General features: G+C 45.3%; 1 protein-coding gene across 1 annotated transcript in view; it reads right to left on the reverse strand.

Moving 5' to 3' along the window:
* LOC120913205 (protein mono-ADP-ribosyltransferase PARP14-like) overlaps positions 1-13,131 on the reverse strand; it is a 152,483-nt gene that overhangs the window by 42,861 nt on the left and 96,491 nt on the right. The window contains exon 10 of the mRNA XM_040322991.1: positions 9,178-9,351. Within this exon, the coding sequence (XP_040178925.1) occupies positions 9,178-9,351 (174 nt within the window). The remainder of the gene's footprint in view (positions 1-9,177; positions 9,352-13,131) is intronic.

The following is a 13,131-nucleotide window of genomic DNA, read 5'->3' on the forward strand; positions in this document are numbered from 1 at the left end:
CTGTACCTGAACCTGACAGTGCTGACAGTGACCAGGGATTTGTTATATAGGAACTAAACACCTTTACCTGAAAAGTCTTGCCTACTCTCTCCATACCTTGTCTGAGGAATTAGAACAAGCTGTGCATAATTTAGGCAAGCATTTGCACCAGTTTCAGTAAGGCCACTTTCACACTGAGGCGCTTCTAAACTGCCAGTAAAAACACTGATCGCTTTTGAAGTGCTTTTCAGGCGCTTTTGAAGAGCTTTCCATTCATTTCAATGGAGAGGGGAGTTTTTCACAGACCTGCCAGCACACTGACCCAGTGTGAAAGCTTTCATTGATTTTAATGGAAGTACGTTTTCGTGAGCTTTTTAGCATGAAAGCACCTGAAAAGCGCCTCAGTGTGAAAGTGGTCTTACATTACCAACATAGAGACAAATTCAGGTAGTGCTAACTACCAAAACTTTAAGAGCCTGTCCGTTTGGCAGCAACAGATTCTTAAAGCATTACCACCAGTTCACAGATGAGGAACATGATGGTAAAAGTATCAGCTCTTGGCTGTTTTACAGAGGTACGCTAGTACTCAGGGTGGGGCATCTCTGTTCTAGGAACCTATTATAAATGTACACAAAGCTCTATCTCCATCCCCTTTTAGTTATTGGTCAGGGGATTCAGGGATACTTATGATGTCATTACCCAAATATTGCCATACTTGGGAAATGACTTCAGGAAGCCGCATAGGAAACTGAGAGACTAGTTCCCCTTAGACCCCTTCACACTGAGGCGCTTTTCAGTCACTTTCACGCAAAAAAAAAAAAAATATGAAAAGCTCACAAAAAAACTATTTCCATTAAAATCAATAAATGCTTTTTCACTGGGGCAGTGCGCTGGCAGTGAAAAAAAAACACCCCTCCCTATTGAAATGAATGGAAAGCTCTTCAAATGCTCTTCAAAAGTGCTCAATGTTTTACTGGCAGTTTAAAAGAGCCTCAGTGTGAAAGGGGCCTAAAGGTCTGCCTTAATTTTTATTAACAGCAGACTGCAGTGGCCTATATTAGACTCAATAAGGATCTGTCCACGGTTGTGCGCTGTCAGTTAACAACAAGGCAGACCTGAAGGGAGACTAGTCTCTTAATTCTCCAGCAGGCTTCATTCACTGCATAAGAAAACTCCTCAGCCATACGTATGTCAGTGTGACAAAACCAAAGAAATTCCCAGCTTAACTTTCTGACCAGCCTGCAACACACCCAATTGTCCTGTCTTACAGAATGCATTAAAAACAGGGGTTTATTTTGCACACATCTGCAAATACATGCGTAAGCTACAGAGACCCGTCAAGGCACCCCAGTATTTTCTGTAGCCCTAATGAAATTTTGAGAGCCTCCATAGTGGAACCACATGCATTATAATGCATAGGCAAAGGGCCATATACTGGTGAGGGGATAAACTGGACACCTTTGCTGCCATGGTGCTATATGCTGGCTGTCCAGTGTGCCCCCGTGCCTTTAAGGAGAGGTGGGCTTCCTCCAGTCTCACCTGCCCTCTGCCTATCCATTATAATGCATGTGCTTCCACTGTGGAGGCTCTCAAAATTTTGAGTTAGGACTACAGAAAATACTGGGGACTCTGTAGCTTACTCATGTACAGTGTCTTGCAAAAGTATTCACCTCCCTTGGTTTTTTACCTATTTTGTTACATTACAGTCTTTATTTCAATGTTAATCTAAATTATATGTGATGAATCAGAACACAATAGACTAAGTTGGTGAAGTAAAATTAGAAAAATATATACATAAAACAATTTTTCAGAAATAAAAAATTGATAATTGGTATGTGCCTATGTATTCACCCCCTTTTGTTATGAAGCCCATAAAAAGCTCTGATGCAACCAATTACCTTCAGGCCCCGTACACACGGGCGGATAATCCGCTGAAAACGGTCCGCCCGAAGATTTCTGTCTGATGGTTGTACACACCATCAGACAGAAATCCGCGCGTAAACAATACGCAGGGCGTGGCCGCGCCGTCGCCACGAGGATGACGTGGGCGGCCCTGGAAGTTCAAAGCTTCCACGCATGCGTCGAATCAGTACGACGCATGCGAGGGATGGCGGTCGGTCGGACGTGTCCAGTGAGTCTGTACAGACGACTGAACACGTCCGACGGACAGGTTTCCAGCAGATAGATTTCTTAGCATGCTAAGAAATTTTTATCCGCTTGAAAACCGGTCGGCTGGACAAATGTCCGCCGAAAAATGTCCGCTAGGCCGTACACACGACCGGATTTGTCTGCTGGAACTGATCCGCGGATAAATGCCAGCGGACAGATCCGGTCGTGTGTACGGGGCCTCAGAAGTCACATAATTAGTGAAATGATGTCCACCTGTGTGCAATCTAAGTGTCACATTATCTGTCATTACATATACACACCCTTTTGAAAGGCCCCAAAGGCTGCAACACCTAAGCAAGAGGCACCACCAAGAGGAAACACTGTCATGAAGGCCAAGGAACTCTCCAAACACGTAAGGGACAATGTTGTTGAGACGTACAAGTCAGGGTTAAGTTATAACAAAAATATCCAAATCTTTGATGAGCCCAAAAATATCAAAATCTTTGATGAGCCCTAGGAGCACCATCAAATCTATCATAACCAAATGGAAAGAACATAGCACAACAGCAAACCTGCCAATAGACAGTCGCACACCAAAACTCACAGACCGGGCAAGGAGGGCATTAATCAGAGAGGCAAAACAGAAACCTAAGGTAACCGAAAGAAGCTTCAGAGTTTCACAACAGAGACTAGAGTATCTGTACATATGACGACAATAAGCTGTACGCTCTATAGAGTTGGCCAGAAGAAAGCCATTACTTTCAGCAAAAAACAAAATGACACCTTTTTGAGTTTGCGAAAAAGGCATGTGGGAGACTCCCAAAATGTATGGAGGAAGGTGCTCTGGTCTGATAAGACTAAAATTGAGCTTTTTGGCCATCAAAGAAAACGCTATGTCTGGCGCAAACCCATCACATCACCCAAAGAACACCATCCCCACAGTGAAACATGGGGATGATGTTTTTCAGCAGTCGGGAATGGTAAACTTGTCAGAGTTGAGGGAAAGATGGATGGTGCTAAATACAGGGATATTCTTGAGCAAAACCTGTACCACTCTGTGTGTGATTTGAGGCTAGGATGGAGGTTCACCTTCCAGCAGGACAATGACTCCTAACACACTGCTAAAGCAACACTTGAGTGGTTTAAGGGGAAACATGTAAATGTGTTGAAATGGCCTAGTCAAAGTCCAGACCTCAATCCAATAGAAAATCTGTGGTCAGACTTAAAGATTGCTGTTCACAAGCACAAACCATCCAACTTGAAGGAGCTGGAGCAGTGGTAAGATGTGGCAAGCTCATAGAGACTTATCCAAAGCAAATTGGAGCTGTCATAGCTGCAAAAGGTGGCTCTACAAAGGATTGACTTTAGGGGTGAATAGTTATGCACATTGACTTTTTCTGTTATTTTGTCCTATTTGTTTGCTTCACAATAAAAAAAAAAATCTTCAAAGTTGTGAGCATGTTCTGTAAATTAAATGATGCAAATCCTCAAACAATCCATGTTAATTCCAGGTTGTAAGGCAACAAAACACGAAAAATTCCAAGGGGGGTGAATACTTTTGCAAGGCACTGTATTTGCAAATGTGTGCAAACTAAACCCGGTTTTAATGTATACTGTAAGACAGGATCATTTGGTTGTTTGCAGGCTGCTCAGTAAGTTGAGCTGGTAATTTCTTTGCTTTTGTTTTGCATGCGTTACCCTTCCATGTGCTCCTTGCTGCAAAGGCCAGTTATAGACAAGGGCAGGGGACATTTGTTTGTGCTGTCAATGTGACAGGTGCAGTGACTGGAAAGGAAGAAAACTGAGAAAGAAATGTCCAGAATGGACACTCCATGCTCATCGCTGGCCTCTGACAGATTTTTTGTGCTGTACATGAATCTGGTGCAAACACCAGCAATTGTGGCAGCTCTATGAAATTCCAAAGTGTGTTTGTGCCACCATTTATGAATTCCCAACAGTATGTTTGAAGGCTTTAGAGCAATATATCTGAACCTTGTTTAAGTCAAGACAACCTTTGACATTACGGAAAATCTTGAGGCACCCCATTCTAAAATGTAAAAAAACAATAGTTTTACATAATACAGCAGAATCCAAACATGTAGGACACCCAACATTAGAGGTGATTTTTTTCTTACAAAGCAAATATACCTTTGCATGCTAATACTGACATCTTCCAGCATTTCTCTTTTCCCTTAATTTCTCTCCATTGCTCAACTAATGTGAGGGGAGAGGGGCAAACAAGATGTGGCGCAATATGCTGTGCATTCACCCAACATCCTCCTTATCAACCAAAAACATTAACAGTTGTTAGGATGCCAGAGGCTGGCCTGCATAGTGCCCAAGGTTGTAATGCTGCACAATAAAAAACGGTGGCTGTGTGTGACAAAAAGGCTTGATACATTTGGGGCAATTTTTAGGCATTTTGCCAAGGCACCCCTGAAGAACCCAGAAGGCACCCTGGTTGAGAAAGGATGCTCTAGGGGAGCTGATAGTGACGGCATGCATAAATATACAAACTGAAACATTATGATGTCCTTTATTCATTAATATTATTTTTCATGGTAGCCATTTTATTTCAATTGTATATATTTTATTTGTAAATATGCCTTGAGCTCGCCTTTAATTGGTGTAGCGCCTCCTTACTTTCAGTATGGGCACTACGCTAAAGTTAGTGGGGAATGGAAGAGTTACCTTGCTCCCATTCACTATTTGTTCAAAATTGTGGGACTTCTGTCATTCCAGAAATGTCCACTGGGTCAGTCTGTGGTCCAGGGATGCAATATCATCCCTGGCCAGCAGTTGGCGCCAGAGGGGTTCTGGCAGAGTAAGTTTCTCCAGCAGCCAATCAGAGGAGTTTTTCCCTCAAGGGACGTGCTGGAGAGGAGTATATCTGTGACAGGTGTCATGTGTTCTAAAATCTTTGCGGGGTCCCGTTCCAGATGTAGCATCCACATTCAGGGTGCGCACATCCATAGACCCGGCCGGCGTGGCCCACCTGGCCATGATTACAGACTACTTGGGACCTCACCCGGAGGTACCAGGGGACCCCAGCGACTTGCTGGGTTCCCGATTCTACTGAAAGGATCCCAGGCTGGGTGCCGTTCGATTGGGGAGTCGGTTTGAGGGGGACCCGGAGGCAGGTCGTCCAACAGAGCCTGAACAAACCAATTGGGGATCCGGTGACCAGAGTACTGGCAGGTATGTTTGCTGTCATCTGGTGACCGATGCAGAAATCTACTGGGAGGATTTGCTCCATCTATCTATCTAGCTCAGTTATTGTAATTGGCCTGTGGCAGAGGCCCGAGCCGGGCCTGTGAGAGTGGCCTGTTCCTCCCAGAAATCCTAAGTGGCGTCTCGGCTGCCAGGCCTGTAAAGAGAGGTCTGTCCGGGGGCACTTTACCCACTCAGTTGGAGTGGCGACGAGTTACAAATTGGTACTATGCAGAGCGGTACTGACTGCTCTATTTAATATCCAGGCCTGATACTGCAAGGTTCTTCCTCTCTCTCTATTCATCAACTTTGTCCTTCCCAATTGATGTTGATGTTGGCCGTGTTGGCCTGGAAAATAAAGCATTGGAAAAAACCTTTATTCACTGTCTGGACCTTCGCTCACTATTTGTCTCTACAATTGCACCCCTAGACAACGCCAGGGTAAATTAAATAGGCCAATCCCAAATCAATCAGCGGCTCCTTCGGGGGTAGTGCTACATTGGTTTACCTAACCAATTAGTCTACATGTCAAAGCAGTTCTTATGATATGTTTTAGAGAGTTGAGAGGGACAATACTTTGATATTTGCTGCTTCAAGTGTTTTTCTGGAACTTTCAGTAGTGACTGTCAATGCATACATGAGTAGTAAACATATCAAGTAAATCAGGGAAATAACTAATATGAATGGCCACTATCCCAAAATATTGTGCTGTGCTGTTGGCCTGTGCTTGATCTGTAATATTGACTAAAACACATATATTTAATTTAAAGGGATACTAAAGTTTACATTTTTTTATTTTTTTAAAGTTTTTTATTTTTTTTAAAATAACAAACATGTTATACTTACCTTCACTGTGCAGCTTGTTTTCCACAGTGTAGCCCCAAACATCCTCTTCTGTGGTCCCTCTTCGGCTCTCGCGGCTCCTCCCAGCATTAGATAACCACCTTGGAGAAGAGATCTCCCAAGGGGGTTAGCTTGTGGACGCGCTCCTGAGCCATACACTCGGCATCCATAGACGCAGAGTGTATTTTTTTGGCGGACCTCCGCTTTAATGCATAGCATGCATTAACCTCCCTGGCGGTCTTCCCGAGACTGACACGGGGTTAGATTTTCTTGCTACTATCGGTAACCCCGTGTCAGTCACGGGCTTGCCTCGCTAGATCCACAGGCAAAGTTACTTACCTTGTCCCTGGATCCAGCGATGCCACCGCGCTGTGTGAGCGAGCGGGACCTCGCTCGATTCACATAGTGCTTCCGTGTGACGCCGATCTCCGTTCCCTGCGACGTTACGACGCACGGGGACGGAGAACGGCGCCAAATTCAAAAACGTAAACAAACACAATACATACAGTATACTGTAATCTTATAGATTACAGTACTGTATGTAAAAAATACACACCCCCCTTGTCCCTAGTGGTCTGTCCTGTGTCATGCATGTCATTTTATATAATAAAAACGTTTCTTTCTCCCTGCAAACTGTAGATTGTCCATAGCAACCAAAAGTGTCCCTTTATGTCAAAAATAGTTTTAGATCAGCTAAAAAACAGCGATAATAAATTATAATCACTTGCAGAATTGTGCGATAGCGATTTGTGGGGAAATTCGTCATAAAAAAAAAAAAATAATGACAGCGACAATTCTGCAACTGAGCAAATTTCAGTGATTTTAATTTGATTACATTATTGAATAATTTTTATTATAATTATATTATTATTTGTTATAATTATTTATAATTATTTATTATATTATAATTTATAATTTTGTTTTTAAAAAAATGTCATACCCGGGATGCCTATTAGAATCTTGTTTGGTCAGATTTAAGTGAGTTATTTCTAAAAATGACAGACCTACAATATAAAACGCCAAATTTCCTTGCAAATAATGGTACCGCTTTCAGCACCTTTTTTCTGACAGAATCATACCGCCAGGGAGGTTAAGGTGAAAAAACACAAACCTTTACAACGCCTTTAACCTCCAAAAGCGGTATCTCCGAGCCAGTGCAGCATACAGGGGGAAGTTACTTACCTTGTCCCTGGATCCTGCGATGCCTCCCTGCTGTGTGTGCGGGCTCCTCCGCTGTGTCTTTTCGCTCGAATTAACAGTGCTGCCGAACTCCGTTCCCTGCGACGTTACGACGCACAGGGACGGAGTTCGGCGCCAAATTCAAAAAATGAAAAACACAATAAATAAATAAACATACAGTATACTGTAATCTTACAGATTACAGTACTGTATGAAATAAATACACCCCCCCCCTTTTGTCCCTAGTGGTTTGCCCAGTGTTCTGCATGTAGTTTTATATAATAAAAACTGTTCTTTCTGCCTGGAAACTGGAGATTGTCCATAGCAACCAAAAAGTATCCCTTTACATCGAAAGTGCTGTTAGACCAGCTAGAAAACAGCGATTATTAATTGTAATCACTTGCAGAATTGAGCGATAGCGATTTGTGGGGAAATTCGTCATCAAACAATAAAAGTAATGACAGCGACAATTCTGCAACTGAGCAAATTTCAGTGTTTTTGATTTGATTACATTATTGAATAATTTTTATTATAATTACATTATTATTTGTTATAATTATTTATAGTTATTTATTATATTAGAATTTATGATTTTGTGTTTCAAATGTTATCATACCCGGGATGTCTACTAGACTCTTTTTTGAACAGATTTTAGTGAGTTATTCCTAAGGCCTTGTACACACGACCGAATCTGTCCGCTGATACTTGTCCGCGGACCAGTTTCAGCAGACAAGTTCGGTCGTGTGTACGGCCGACCGGACAGGTTTCCAGCGGACATTTGTCCAGCCGACCGTTTTCCAGCGGACAAAAATTTCTTAGCATGCTAAGAAACCTGTCCGCTGGAAACCTGTCCGTCGGACATGTTCGGTCGTCTGTACAGACTCACCGGACATGTCCGATCGGCCGCCATCCCTCCCATGCATCGAAGTGATTCGACGCATGCGTGGAAGCATTGACCTTCCAGGGTCGCGCACGTCACTGCGTTTGTTTTCCGCTGGGATTTTGGTCTGATGGTGTGTACAGCCATCAGACCAAAATCCGGCAGCGGATATGTCCGATGAAAACGGTCCGCGGACCGTTTTCATCGGACAGATCCGCTGGTGTGTACGGGGCCTTAGGCCCCGTACACACGACCAAACATGTATGCTGAAACTGGTCCGCGGGCCAGTTTCAGCATACATGTTCGGTCGTGTGTAGGCGCGAGCGGGCCGAATTCCAGCAAACATTTGCCTGCCGGGCCTTTTCCCAGCAGACAAATATTCCTGGACGTGTTTTAAAACCGCCTGCTGGAATCCTGCCCGCTCGGACATGTACGGTCGTCAGTACAGACTTTGACTTTGACGCATGCGTGGAAGCCTTTAAATGGCAGGCCCGCCCACGTGTCATCGCCGCGTCATCGTCGCGGCGACGACGCGGACACGCCCCGCGTATTGTTTACGCGTGGACTTCTGTACGATGGTTAGTACAACCATCGTACAGAAGCCCTCTGGCAGGCATGTACGGTGAAAACGGTCCGACGGACCGGTTTCATCGTACATGTTTGCTCGTGTGTACCGGGCCTAAGAATTGCAGGCCTACAATATAAAACGTCAAATTTCCATGCAAAAAATTGTACCGCTTTTGGTACAAAATTCCAGACATAATCATACCGCCAGGGAGGTTAAGCTCTATTTTCACTAATTTATCAAATTAATTCAACTAGGTCTGAACATGCCTCTATCTAAAACCTAACCACAGCAGATAAAGCTGGCTTTACAATAATGTTTGTTTCGTATTACCATAATATTTTTAACTGCTTTTAAAAAGTCTTAATTATATTTTGAAATAGAATGCCCATGCATCCAAATTATCTCTTACCTGTGCCAATGGCAGGAAAGGCAACAGATTTTAGACCCGTATTTTCACACCGAAGTAAGATATCTGTTACAAGTATAGGAATGTTCCCGACATTGTTTTTACAATTACAGTGTAGAATCCACTTGCAGGGTAGAGCTCCAGGTCCTGTCATAACAATTTCTGTTCTTGTAGCGCCTAAAGATTGTAAAATCACGGGTAAAATTGTTAGATCTCCCTAACGGGGGCACAGACAGTAATAAAGACCTAACAGACGTTCTAATATCTAAATTTTTATATAAAAAAAAAAGAAAAGAAAAGATGAATCGAGAAAGTGGACCATTTAATCATCTACCTGTCCTCCATTCTTTGATTGTTTTTTTATTCATAGAAGCTATAGAAACAAAGAAAGATGTGTTAAGGACAGGGCTCACCAAGGTGTCCCTCGCTGGCTCTGCAGTGAGAACTGAGTGAACAAACACCGCAGATCACTCTTCTCCCCCTCCTCTCTGAACAGGGAGCTGGAACTGTCAGTCTCCAGCTCTCTGCTCCTCCAGTGCCCACTGAAACGTGGGGCTATGAAGGGGGTGGGAGGGGCTGGCTAAGGCACTCGGTGGAGTGAAACTGTCTGGTGCCGAACTGTCTGGGTGGGCACTGACCTAAGTCACCTAGGTTTATCTAGGTTACTAGTTGTTAATTAGCTTACTGTTTATGTTTGCTGTTCATTAGATGTACTGATGATATTACAGTGTACAGTTTGCATTGTTTAGGAGGACGTGATCAAGTATTTACCTGATTTTGTGTGGTATATATTCTGTGTGAATGTCCAATAAAGTCAGTTCCAGTTTGCACCTAAGCTAGGGTGATGACCAGACGTCCCCGATTTCCAGGGACAGTCCTCGAATTAAGGGCACTGTCCCTGGACCAAAATTGTCCCCGGTTTTGTCCCTGGATGCAGCAGCGGCACCAGTCCTGGACAACTTACACTTGCAGAGAAAACTGCTAAGGAAGAGACCAAGAAGGAGTCTGGCTGCCTGCTCGTTCCAGCCCCTCCCCCTTCAGTGGGGTCGACACCGTGTCACATCACTCTGCATAGTGTTGGGGCGTAACTGCTGAATTGCGGGACATCAGTGCTGGATCGGGATGGGAGCTACATGATTGGCTGAGCAGCATGTCGTTTATCCACAGTCGACCGGGAACAGATGCTGCAGGACGCCAGCCACAGTAAGAGAAACGCCGACCTGAGGAGGAGAAGGGGGGGAGCGGACCTGAGGAGGAGAAGGGGCGGAGTTCTGCAGATTTTCTGATCGCTCTGTGTTGTGTGAGATGATTGGGAGTCAGGGCTGGCGCCAGCATAAGTCATAGTGCCATGCACATGAGGAAGAATAGTGTCCACTCCACGTGTCCTCCTCCTGTCACACTGTGTCCCCCCCATGTAAGTCTGACCCCCTCCTTTCACACTGCCTCCCCCCCATGTAACTCTGACCCCCTCCTGTCACACTGTGCCCCTCCATGTAACTCTGACCCCCTCCTGTCACACTGCGTCCCCACCATGTAACTCTGACCCCCTCCTGTCACACTGTGTCCCCCCAATGTAACTCTGACCCCCTCCTGTCACACTGTGTCCCCCCATGTAACTCTGACCCCCTCCTGTCACACTGTGTCCCCCATGTAACTCTGACCCCCTCCTGTCACACTGTGTCCCCCATGTAACTCTGACCCCCTCCTATCACACTGTGTCCCCCCCATGTAAGTCTGACCCCCTCCTGTCACACTGTGTCCCCCCCATGTAATTCTGACCCCCTCCTGTCATACTGTGTTCCCCCATGTAAGTCTGACCCCCTCCTGTCACACTGTGTCCCCCCCATGTAAGTCTGACCCCCTCCTGTCACACTGTCCCCCCATGTAACTCTGACCCCCTCCTTTCACACTGTCTCCCCCCATGTAACTCTGACCCCCTCCTGTCACACTGTGTCCCCCCCATGTAACTCTGACCCATCTCCTTTCACACTGTCTCCCCCCCATGTAACTCTGACCCCCTCCTGTCACACTGTGTCCCCCCATGTAACTCTGACCCCCCTCCTGTCTTACTGTGTCCCCCCATGTAACTCTGACCCCCCTCCTGTCACACTGTCTCCCCCCATGTAACTCTGACCCCCTCCTGTCACACTGTCTCCCCTCCCATGTAACTCTGACCCCCTACTGTCACACTGTCTCCCCCCATGTAACTCTGAACCCCTCCTGTCACACTGTGCCCCCCATGTAACTCTGACCCCCTCCTGTCACACTGTCTCCCCCCATGTAACTCTGACCCCCCTCCTGTCACACAGTCCCCCCCCCATGTAACTCTGACCCCCTCCTGTCACACTGTCTCCCCTCCCATGTAACTCTGACCCCCTACTGTCACACTGTCTCCCCCATGTAACTCTGAACCCCTCCTGTCACACTGTGCCCCCCATGTAACTCTGACCCCCTCCTGTCACACTGTCTCCCCCCATGTAACTCTGACCCCCCTCCTGTCACACAGTCTCCCCCCCATGTAACTCTGACCCCCTCCTGTCACACTGTCTCCCCCCCCCCATGTAACCTTGACCCCCTCCTGTCACACTTTGTCCCCCCCCACGTAACTCTGACCCCCTCCTGTCACACTGTCTCCCCCCATGTTACTATGATCCCCTCCTGTCACAATTCTAGGTCCCCCTCTCCACAAAAAATGCCAAGGTACCACCTGTCATAGCGCAGAGTCACCCCAGTTCCTGTGCCCCATCCTTGGTGTAAGCTGTGTGTTAAGCTCATACTGCACAAGTGTCTCAAGTAGCTGACACAATGAGTCACTGCATACTGTAAAAAGAATATATATGTATATATAAAATGGAGAAATGCAAAATCTTTACAACTTTTGTGTGAGACAATTTTGTGATCAGTGAGGTGTACCTGCTTTTTTTTCGTGGTCAAGCAAATGGCATGTTTTGTTTAAGCTGCCCTTCACCATGTACATGCAGAATTAGGTAGGGGCTTTTTCACATTTGCTTTGATTTCTGAAGAGTGATCCACCTTCAGATCGCTCTTCAGAGAACATTTAAGAGGTGGTGAGGAGGCGTTGTATCGTCTCCACACTGTGTACTTTAACTCCTTGAACTCCACACTGCACACAGTTTCAGGGGGAGCTTGCAGAATGCTGCCATTCATTTGAATGGGTCACTGTCAGTGGGTTCTACACCCGTTAAATACGGGGCCTTATAAAATAGTTTACCATCTGCCAATAAAAAAAAATAAAAAATGTCCCCGGTTTTCATTTAAAAAAATCTGGTCACCTTAACCTAAGCTAGTGTTGTCTAGTTCTTGGGTGTAATGCTCTGCTATAATACCTGGCTCCAGAGTGAAGGAAGCTGTATCTTGGCAGAAGCACCCAAGTAGGGTGCCAGGTGGTCCATCACAGGTGTGTTTTTCTGAATTTACTTTATTCTATTGATAGACTCTCATGATGCCTCCAAACTTCCATGCAGGTGCGGGTGGGAACGTGGCTTGTGGATATTTGGGGAACAAGTATGGGGAAATGTGCTTAACGTCTACTCCGCTTATTTCAGTTTCCCATTCTCACAAACTCTCCCATCTATTCTGATTGCATAGAGCCTAAAGAACACCAGCTCAACTACATCATTGTGAAAGAAGAGATTCCTCGTTATGTCCAAAATACAACAGAGACACTGGGGATTTACTCCCCATGTTTTTGAGATGTCAGAAACTGTTTCGCCTTTGGACAGATGTTTTTGATGCTATGGGCCTGATTCCCAAAAGAGATACGCAGACTTAACTGCTGTTCAGTCTGTGCCTAACTTTGGAAACGATCCTCAAAAGGCTTTTTCCAAAGTTAGGCAGAAAATCTGACATGTGTAAGACACTTACACGGTCAGATCTTAGGATGCAGTACCGCATCCGCCACTGGGGGCATTTCTCATGGAAATGCAGCTTTGAGTA

The sequence above is a fragment of the Rana temporaria genome, chromosome 1 (genome assembly GCF_905171775.1).
Source record: "Rana temporaria chromosome 1, aRanTem1.1, whole genome shotgun sequence".
In the NCBI taxonomy this organism is placed as follows: Eukaryota; Metazoa; Chordata; class Amphibia; order Anura; family Ranidae; genus Rana; species Rana temporaria.